Source organism: Crocuta crocuta, unplaced genomic scaffold (assembly GCF_008692635.1).
Source record: "Crocuta crocuta isolate KB4526 unplaced genomic scaffold, BGI_CrCroc_1.0 scaffold246, whole genome shotgun sequence".
NCBI lineage: Eukaryota > Metazoa > Chordata > Mammalia > Carnivora > Hyaenidae > Crocuta > Crocuta crocuta.
Genome location: NW_027531902.1, coordinates 2,468,267 through 2,479,270, shown reverse-complemented (window position 1 = coordinate 2,479,270; position 11,004 = coordinate 2,468,267). Strand labels below are relative to the sequence as shown.

Here is an 11,004-nt window from a genome sequence, read left to right as displayed (position 1 = left end):
AATCTTTTTTTTTTTTTTTTTTTTTTTTTTTTTGCCTCAGAGGAACTCAATTGGTCCTGCTTTCATTTCCTTTGTAATTATCCCTTTGTAACATATCTTTGGAAGCTAAGACATTATTTGAGGTTTAAGGCATCAAGACTTTGGTGATGGTGATGACTTGATCTCCACCTAGGCAGGACGGTTTGGGCTTTGTGTATGGTTATCTGTTTTGCTATTTGCAAATCCTATTGAACTGAAGTAGGTACAGTCCTATGACACGAGTCCTCCCTGTCCTTACTGCTGGGGGAGATGGTTGGGTTGATTTGTGAGTGTGATTGACTGGGCTGTGAGCTGGCCCAGCATATACATCAGCCTGCTAGGCTCTCTGATTCCCATGCTATTATTGTGGATGAGGTGATTGGAAATGGCTCAAGACCTTTCCCTGCAGTGATTTACAAAGGACTGAGACAGTGTCACCCCTCAGGTAGACTCCTCTGACACCTTTGGCCCCGACAATAGACCATTGCCTGTTCAGACTCTTCCTCACAAGAGTTATGAAGACAGTGTGACTGTAGGGGCTGTGTAATCCACAGGGCAATAGCTACATGAAAATGTGTTAGAAGACTCGTGAGAACATCAGGTCAGAACAGAACCTTGGTTGGACTCCTTCTTCAATTTAATCCACCAAATACTCCAGGTCTGGATGCTTGGGAAATAGGAGAATGAAGCAAGGCTCCTGCCGTCATGACATCATCACAATCTCTTTGGGGCCACGTCTCCCTAAAGACAGACCCATGTACCCACAATTAGAGCTATGTACAGTGTTTAGGGGGAAATAAAAATGTGGTTAACTGCGCCTTCTGAAAAAGGCTTTTAAGGAATAGAATTCATCAGGTAAGGAAAGGTGATGGAACATTCCTGGCAGAGGTAACTGCATGCACCAGCAAGTTCTTGCTCGAAACAATGTGTAGTGCCTTTCTGTAATATTCCTGATAAGTAGCTAGCTGGATTCCTCCAGTAATGGGGAACTTAGGACAATCCATTCTATCTGCACATTGCTCTGGTGATTTCACAGCTTTTCCTTCTATTGAGTAGAAATCAGAGTAATTTTTTTTAATGTTTCTTTTGAGAGAGAGAGGCAGAGGGGAGAGAGAGAATCCAAAGCAGGCTCTACACTGTCAGTGCAGAGCCTGATGCAGGGGTCAAACCCACCAACCATGAGATCATGACCCGAGCCTAAACCAAAAGTCAGATACTCAACCAACTGAGCCCCCAGGCATCCCGGGAGTAATTTATATCCATTGGGTACAATGTCCCCAAAGCCCCAAGGAATGAGTTCAGTGCATCTGTGTTATGTAGGTCCTACTGCATTCTTTTTCAACAAATGAAGTTCATCCTACTTTTAAGATTACAAAACATTGCTGAAAGAAATGTAATCAGACCTAAGTAAATGGAAAGATGTTCCATGCTCATGGATCAGAAGATTTAATACTGTTAAGATGGCAACATCCTCCAAATTACAGATATTTACAGATTATACAGATTCAGTATAATCTCTATCAAAATTCCAGCTGGCTTCTTTGCAGAAACTGATCAGCTGACTCTAAAATTCATATGGAAATTTAAGAGACCCAGAATAGTCAAGATAATTTTGAAAAAGAACAAATTCAGCAGACTCACACTCCCTGATTTCAAAAGCTGCAAGACAATGTATAAGGATGGACATATAGATCAATGGAATAGAATTGAGAGCCTGTAAATAAACCTTCATACTTATGGTTAATTCATTTTCAACATGAATGCCAACACAAATGGGTAAGAATAGTCTTTTCAATAAATGGTATTGGGACAATTATATAGCCATATGCAAAAAGATGTAGTTGGACTCCTACCTCATACCATATAGAAAAATTAACTCAAAATGGATAATAGGCTTAAGTGTAAGAGCTAAAATTCACCTTTAGAAGAGAGTTTAGGAGCAAATCTTCATGACATTGGGCCAAACAAAGCCTTCTTAGGCATAACACCCAAAAGCACAAGTGATAAAAGAAAAAATAGATTGGACAAAAGTAAACAACTTTGAGCTTCAAAAGGTACCCTCAAGAAAGTAAAAAAACAAACAAACAACAACAACAACAACAAAAAAACCCCAAAGAGTGAAAGAAGATATTTGCAAATCATATCTGATAAGAAATTTGTATCTAGAAAATATAAAGTACTCTTAAAACTCAATAATAAGACAATTTGATTTGGCTACATTAAAAATGGGCAAACAGTCTGAATAGACATTTGCCAAGGAAGATACGCAAATGACCAATAAGTACATAAAAAGATGTTTGACATTAGTAACCATTAAAGCAAACTAAATCATAATGAGGTACCATTTCACATCCACTGGAATGGTTATTTAAAAAAGATAAATGTTGGTGAGGATGTGCAGACATTTAAAACCCTCATACACTCCGGATNTTGCCATGGAGTATTCCATCGTATAGATAAACCACATCTTCTTGATCTATTTGTCCGTTGATGGACATCTGCTTTGAAAAAAGTTCTGTAAGCTCCTCAAAAGGTTAAACAGAGTTACCATATGAGCCAACACTTCTATTCCTAGATATATATCCGAGAGAAATTCACACAGAAACTAGTACAAAAGTAAAAGCATTCGTAGCAACATTATTCATAATAGCCAAAAGAGTGGGAACAATCCCAATCCTTCAACTGACACCTGGATAAATGTGGTCTATCCATACAGTGGGATGTTATTTGGCAGTGAAAGGAATCAAGTACTGATGCGTGCTACAACATGGATGAATGTTGAAAACATGCTCTCACTAAGGAAGCCAGCCACGGAAGGCATGTTGTATGATTCCATTTATATGAGAGTCTAGAATAAGCAAACCTATACAGAGAGGAAGCAGATCAGTGGTTGCCACAGGGCCGGAGGGAATGGAGAGTGACTGCTACTGGGTACAGGGTTTCTTTTGGGGGTGATGAAAGTGGTTCTAAAGTCCATTATGGTGACAGTTGCATAACTCTGTGAAAAGACTAAGTTGCACTTAGTTGCACTTTAAGTTATGAATTTCATGCTCTGAGAATTCTATCTCAAAAAATATATATATCTGGAAAAATATATATGTTTGAATTCTATCTCAAACAATATATATATCTGGAAAACAAAAAGAAAAATGCATGAGAAGAGCACCATACCCACACTCATGCTTATTCACAACAATAATTCATGAGATGCCAGTGTGTGTGTGTGTGTTGCCCATGTGGTTAAGCATCGGCCTGTTGGACATTTTCTTTCCAAGCTGAGTCAATGGTAAGGTTAAGAGCTTGAAAGGTGAGGGTTCCTTGTTTCTGGGGTAGTTGCTAAGTGTGTCTCTTTTGTATTTCCAGACATCCTCCGTGAATTCAACCCTAACCTGAAGGGCTTCTCTACTGGTACCGGGAAAGAAAACAGTGCTGGAGCCTTCCTAAATCAGGCTGTGGCAGGAGCCCGAGCTGAGTAAGCAGGGGAGCCTTGGGGGTGACCACAGAGGTCCTCTGGGGACCTAGTCAGGAGCCTGGCCTGGACAGGGGTATATGGCTAAAGGGCGGGGGGTAGGGGTGGGGTTGGCCTGAGGGAGAGGTCTGGGGATCAAAGACCAGACTGGCAGGGCTCTCCTGAGGTGTCCTTCCCTGTGGGGCACAGAGACCTCCTGGCCCACCCCCAACGCCACCCCAGGAACTAGTCACAGTTTACTCTGATGCCAGGTATAGGCTTTGAGCAAATTACTTTGCCTTGTCTAGAAATCTCATGTCCATAGAAGACATTGGTGAGAGGGCTCCGTCTGAGTTCCAGCTTTTATTACTCCTTTAGTGATGCATCTTTCGTGTCTTCTTCTCCCTGCTTTTCTCAGACATGCTCTCCAACAGCCTTTTCGGGCTCTCGACTTTGCACCCTTCCTGGGTCATTGAAGGAGCACGGGTCCTGGGAGGAAGCCCTGAGTCTGAGTCCTAGCTCACACATCCTGCCTCCCCAAGCCTTTGCCTCCGAGACGGGGCTGGCTCTGAAGCTCTCCTATGGGATGGCTATGGGGTGCTGTGCTGTGTTGAATATGAATGTTCTGGTGAGCTGTAAATTGTACACACTGGCTGGGTCACGATTATGGTCCCAGCAGCAATGCAGCAGGACCGCGGGACCCACCTGGGTGAGCTGGTAGTGAGGGGTCCATGAACACTGCATGGCAGGTTCCTGAGAACAGGGTAGGCTTCCCTGGGTCCTACGCCTCCATTTCTCTCCATGATCCTGAAGCCTGGGATCTTCGGATTTGCTACCTAGTCAGAGAGAAGTAAATACCACCACACTGAATCTAGGGAAAATATGGAAAGACCCTCTCTGTTTCTTTTTTTTTTTTTAAGTTTATTTATCTGAGAGAGCGCATAAGTTGGGGGAGGGGCAGAGAGAGAGAAAGAGAGAGAGAGAATTCCAAACAGGCTCTGCGTTGATATGGAGCTCCAACTCACAAACTGCAAGATTACGACCTGAGCCAAAATCAGGAATCAGACACTTAACTAGCCACCCAGGTGCCCCATCCTCTCTGTTTCTTAATCCTATTTTTCTTCCAGAATAATCCCAAACCTCTTTACTTATATAGCTCTTAAGGATTCTGTTTGGTTCCCAGATTCCCTGACATCATTTGGCCAGTAGATTCAATACCATCCCAAATCTACTAGCCACCTGGGTAATTCTTATTTACTCACAACAGGAATAATCCAAATGAGAGATTTTCCAAAACCTGATCAACTTTATAATGAATTCTGTGGCTTCATTTCTCCTTTTGGTGAGAAGGGTGAAAGGCTATCGATAGGGGCGCCTGGGTGGCTTAGTCGGTTAAGCGTCCGACTTTCGCTTAGGTCATGATCTCGCGGTTTGTGGGTTCAAGCCCCACGTCGGGCTCTGTGCTGACAGCCAGCTCAGAGCCTGGAGCCTGTTTCAGTCTGTGACTCCCTCTCTCTCTGACCCTCCCCTGCTCACGCTGTCTCTCTCTCTCTCTTTCTCCTAGAAATAAAAAAATTTTTTTAAAAATTAAAAAAAAAAAAAAAAGAAAGGCTACCAATAATGCTGCCTAAAAATTATGGCTTTAATATTATCATACTTTTGCTTTTTCCCAAAGCACATGTCAGCTAGTAGTATCAAGAGAGACATTTTCAAGCATGATTCGGTCAGGGTGGCATCCAAGAATGAAACCTTCGTGGAGAATATAAAAGTAAGCAAAACAGAGCATGATTCATATGGATTCCTCCCCTGCTCTCCTCAAGGCGTGGGGCTCTTTTGTGCAAGGAATCCATTTGTCCAAGCACATCCTGAGCTGTAGGAAGGAGTTAGGGATGATTACACCCAGATCACAGATGACGAAACTGTAGCACAAAGAGGCAAAGTGCCCTGAACAAATGCATCGACTCAACCACATGGTCTGTTGTCCTTGTGCCCTGAAGGCTTTATCCTGAGTCCAGTAAAAGCCCCTCATACCTAACAGCAGTGTCCAATGTACAAGGTACCTTCCTGTTTACTATCCCTGTGTTCTGTGTGGTTATTGTGAGTTGGACAGAACAGAGGTCAGATACTCATGTTTTCTTAATGAGGATATTGAGGCTGAGAGAGGTCAAGTAATCAAACTCTGGCCCACAGAGCAAGTGCCCTGATGACTTCAGACTTACAGATGAGGAAACCAAGGCTCAAAGAGGTTAAGTGGCTTATCCAAAATTCCCACCCGGGCTATCTGATACCTAGGTCGCTGTGATTAAGACCAGGCTGACTGGGCTAATAGTTAAGAGAGGAAGAGATTGGGGCGCCTGGGTGGCTCAGTTGGTTGAGCATCCGACTCTTGGTTTCAGCTCAGGTCATGATTTTGTGGCTCATGAGATCAAGCCCCATGTTGGGCTCTGCAGTGACAAGTGCAGAGCCTGCTTGGGATTCTCTCTTTCCTCTCTCTCTGCCCCCTGACTTATGCTTGCTCACTCTCTCTCAAAATAAATACATTGGAAAAAAAATTTTTTTAAAGAGAGGGAGAGGTGACACCCAACATTTTCCTGCTGGGACTGTGCCAGAGACTGGTGGTGGTGGTGGTGGTGGTGGTGATTCAGTGGATCATTTCTCATGTGGATGCTTACCACACACTGCTCTAAGTTCTTGATTTCATCCAACCAAAAACTCAGTGAAGAAAGTTGCTTACCATCTCCATCGAACATAGGAAAAAACTGAGGGTCTGTAAAGTTGAGTAGTTTGTCAAGGCCTCACAGCTGGTCAGTGGCGGAAGCAGGATTCAGCCCCATGCTGTGTGGCACCAAAGATGGCTCTTACTTCACAAGGCTCCTTTGCTCATCTCACTCCTTGCTCTCCACGGCCCTCTAGGGGAGGGAGGTTTATCTCCATGTTTATAGTCTCTGGGGACAGCAAACTCAAGTTACACACCCACAGTTAGCAGGAGGCAACTAAATGTCAAACCCAAGTGTGTCTGATTCAACCATGTCACTTTGAGGGTGAGGGTACTCCTGAGGCGGAGCTCATGGCACCCAGAAATCAGGTTCATACCAAGCCGTGAGTAACATGAAATGCACATGCAGCCTCTGTCTGCCCCAAATGAACCTGGCTTGGAAGAGAAAGAAAAGTGTTTCATCCAGTAGGCCAATCAGGAAACATTCCAGAGTCACCCCCTCGTGTGTGAGTGTTCTGCCCTTCCCAAAGCGCAGTCAGGACCCCCCCCCACCTCCCCCACACCTCCGGTGGAGACTGAATGGGAGAGGTGCTCTGGGCAGGAACAGAGCCTTCAGCCCAATTATCTGCTACGTATTTGGTTCCTGCTGTCCCTACGAAGTCCTCTCTCAGCCCCGCTTCATAGTCCTTGCTTCTCAGGTGACTCCTTCCTATGTGCCCACAGGGATTTACCTGTTCAAGCCAGGAGGCTGGTGGACCTGATGAAAAATGACACGGTAATTCTGAGGGAAACACCACGTGGGACCGCCTGAGGTAGGAATCCCCAGAAGAGAGAGTGGACAGAAGAAATCCATGGAGACAGAGAGGCTCAGCTCTGGGGTAGAGGATGGGGCCACATGGGAGTCTAGAGAACCCACATTTAAACACAGCAACAGGGGCATCTGGGTGGCTCAGTCGGTTAAGCGTCCGACTTCGGCTCAGGTCATGATCTCACAGTTCATGGGTTCAAGCCCCACATCAAGCACTGTGCTGAACATTTGCTCAGAGCCTGGACCCTGCTTCAGATTCCGTGTCTCCTTCTCTCTCTGCCTCTCCTCCACTCATGCTCTGTCTCCCTCTGTCTCTCAAAAATAAATAACTGTAAAAAATTTTTTAAAAAAAACAGCAACAAATGATTTAGTACCTATGACCTGTGACTTATGACCTCAGTACCCCGAAGCCAAAGAACAGGAACTATTCATGTCCATTAAACCCTCTATCCCTGCCAGTGCTCAGCGCTTTGTATTTTCCTTGACTTGACTCTGGAGCAAGGCACTTACTTGGTGGTTTCCTATTCATTTCAGAAGATAAATTTTCAGGAAGATTGGAAGTTAATAACCCTGTTCATCGGAGGCAATGATCTCTGTGATTTCTGCGATGACCCGGTGAGTCTCCAGGCCCTTAACTCAAACTCCCCAGGAAAGGGAGTGTCGCCCCGCCTCCCCGGTGGCTGGATCAGCACAGCAGGGTTTGGGACTTGGGACTTGTGGCCTGGGATTAACCCTGAAACCAAGAAGACATTCACCTCCAGGGAAAGATTCAACAGACCTGGTTATGAAATTGATCTTGATTAGGTTTCATAACAAGGGAGTCTTATGATATCATTCTAGAAACCAAGATAACATTCCAAGGATCTGGAAAAATCAGGCATATCTCCATCTAGTCATTATAAGTCAGCTCCATTCTCCAGCACTGAACTACCTTACCATCTCCATTTTTATGCCATCATTTGAATGGAAAAGTTGACTTCCCAATGCAAGCATTTAGTCAAGGTTCAGAGCCAAGTCTTTCCGAGTTGATGGGAAACCCAAGAGGCAGGCTGCTGCCTTGTGGGTGTGGTGCTTCTTTCTGGAAGCCCAGAATCTCTGAGCTGTCCCCAGCCCCACTGACAGCTCTCCTACCTGTGGCAGGAATGCCTTCCATGGAATCTAGCTGTCGAACATTCCCAGCAATGGACAGCTCTTTAATTTGCTCTGCTTGGTATTATAAGCAGGCACCAATGTTTCTGGTAGTGGCTCTTTGTGTTAAGCCCAACTCGGCTTTCTTGTAATTTCTACCTTTTCTGCCTGTGCTAGACATGCCTGCACCTCTTCTACATGGAATCCAGCAGACTTTAAAAACAATAGATTTTCTTAAACATTTTATTTTACAAGCAATTCACACAGGAAGTGCATCAAAGTACAGAGAAAATAATATTCTCTGTAATTAACATCCAGAAGTGCCATGGCTAGCATGTCCCTCTAGCATGTTCTGTGAATGTGGAACCATTGCTTTATTATTTGCTAAAAATAGTATCATTCTGGAAATATTGTTTGGTGATCTGCTTTTTCTCAATAGTGATACATTGGGAAGATGTGTCCTATGTAGGTATTTAGTCTTCCATAAAATAATTCTTAATGAGTGTGTAAGTCACCCATAACCTATACTGACCATACTTTATTTAACTGTCCCCAATCATTGAATACTTAGCTTATATTGCTTCTAATTATGCCTGTTATAAATAATACCAGAATAAACATCCATCTTTATGTACATCCATAATTATTTCCTGACATATATTCTTAATAAAACTTTTAAGCAAGAAGACATGTATGTTTTCCCTAATGTTTTATCATGAAAACTTCCAAACATACTGAGAAATGGAAAGAATTGTGTAGTAAAGGCTTATATATCCACCACCTAGATTTTATAGTCGTTAAATCTGTTAAGCTAATATAGCAAAATGTTATTTTATTAGCTTAATGGATTTATCTATCCATCCATGCATCTTATTTTGGGGGGATTCTGCACATTTTTAATGTTTTGGATGCATATTGCCAAATTGCTTCCAGAATGTTGGTATCAGTTATGTCTATTTCCTCGTTCTCCATCTGTTAATGTATGTTCTTTGTTTTAATAGCTGCTCATCTAATAAATGAAAAAATTGTCTTGTTTTCAAAATTTGCATTTATTTGATCAGTAAGGAGGAATAAACCTCTATGTAATGCTCATTTGAATTTCTTCTGATAATTCTATGTTAAGCCTATTGACTATTTTCTGTTAAGGTATCTATTGTTCTCTTATTGATTCCTAAAAGTCCCTTATATTAAGTATACTATCCCCTTTATCAAATATGTTGCCTGTTTGTTGCTTTCCATTTTATTTTGTTTATAGTGTTTTCTGACAAACAGAACACTTTTAACTTCTAGAATCATTTGCCGGGCATGTATCGTATGCCAGGCACTGTACTAGAAGCTAAGCCTTGAGGCTCTGTCCTTAAGGAACACACAGTCAGGGAGGGAGGCACTGCCAACTCACCATAAGATGATAAGGAAAATATCATGACGTGGTCGTAGTGTTACGGAAAAGAATTCCAAAGTAAGAATTGCTCTGGGAATTTGCATTTTGTGTGAGGGAGTCAGAGGTTTACACAGAGCAGGAGACCTTCCAGCTGGGGCTGAAAAATGAGGGCAGTTGTCAGGCAGAAAGAGGAGCAGCAGTGGAAAGTGGAAGAAGTGGGGAGTCTTGCTAAGCCTGGGAGCTTCTTCTCTGAGGGGCAACCCTGCCCCCATGACCCCTCGCAGCCTGCTTTCCTGGCATCAAAGTCACCAGGGTCTGAGGTTTTCAGGCTGTGATGTGAAGGGCCCACGGTGGGCCTGGGGCTGTTGGCGAAGCGGGTAGGGAAGTTGGACCATGGCCCTGCCCCCGCCTTCTTGAACGTTACAGTTTAATTAGTTTGGGCTCTTGGTTAGATTTCAGCCAGAGAAAGGGTTCCACTTGAAAAAAAAAATTTTTTTTTAAACCACAAGTATGGAGATCAGAAGAAAAAATGATTAAAATGTTTTTATGCTTAGGGGAGAGGATTCCCAGGACCCCCTTGCCCTCCCATTACCTCCTTAAGTGATTTGATTGGGCCATAGGTCCCCAGGCACTGGAGGCTCTAAGAGCTCAGGCCATAGGACCAGAGACTATTCAAACTGCAGGAATCTTAGAGGTCCTGGGCCCCAACACCCCATGCTAGAGGGGCTCAGAGGTGTGATGTGCCTTAGCTAAGGCCCTGCCTCTCACTAATGCAAAGTGGATCCAGAGCTCTCCATAACTCCATGCAGGAAAAAAGAACGTTTCCCTGGGCATCACAGCCACGACCAGCCCAAGGACAGTGGGGTTGGAATGGAGGCTGGGGGCCCCAAAGGTGAACCTTATGTTTCACTGTTGCCTGTTGTGGCTGAAATGCAAGAAGGGGACCCAAGAGAGGAAATGGCCCTGGTCTGCAGAGACATTGGGTAGTGAATGGTGTTAAACATTTTGTCTTCTTGCAGGCACACTTTTCTCCCCACAACTTCACGAACAACATCAGGAAGGCTCTGGACATCCTCCATGCTGAGGTGTGGAAGCTGGTCTGCGCGGCCTCTGTGGAGCTCCACCCGTCCTTCTCGGGCCTCAGTCTTGGCGCAGAGGCAGCACTGGCTTCCTGCCTGCCTTCCCTGGGGGCCAGTGCCGACCATGCTGTTGTCTTGAACACACAAGTGTCAATGGGGGGAGGAGGGGCAGGAGAGATAAGGAAGTGGGCGGGGCCACCCGAAAGACCACAGATCTGGCATCCAGCAGGAGGGGCTGGCCCCAGACCCAGATGAGAGACTGGATCCACCAGCTCTGGTCCTCTTACGGACTGACCTTGCCTTTCCTTCCTCAGGTTCCTCGGGCATTTGTGAACCTGGTAAAAGTTCTGGAGATCATCAACCTGAGGGAGCTGTACCAGGAGAAGAGGGTCAACTGCCCAAGGCTGATCCTTAGGTAAGAAGGAA

The 11,004-nt window shown here is 44.4% G+C and overlaps 1 protein-coding gene across 1 annotated transcript in view; it reads left to right on the top strand.

Moving 5' to 3' along the window:
* PLB1 (phospholipase B1) overlaps positions 1 to 11,004 on the top strand; it is a 123,896-nt gene that overhangs the window by 60,575 nt on the left and 52,317 nt on the right. Inside the window, exons 21-25 of the mRNA XM_077774045.1 lie at positions 3,382 to 3,490; positions 6,906 to 6,957; positions 7,525 to 7,605; positions 10,519 to 10,584; positions 10,893 to 10,993. Coding sequence (XP_077630171.1) covers positions 3,382 to 3,490; positions 6,906 to 6,957; positions 7,525 to 7,605; positions 10,519 to 10,584; positions 10,893 to 10,993 — 409 coding nt within the window. The remainder of the gene's footprint in view (positions 1 to 3,381; positions 3,491 to 6,905; positions 6,958 to 7,524; positions 7,606 to 10,518; positions 10,585 to 10,892; positions 10,994 to 11,004) is intronic.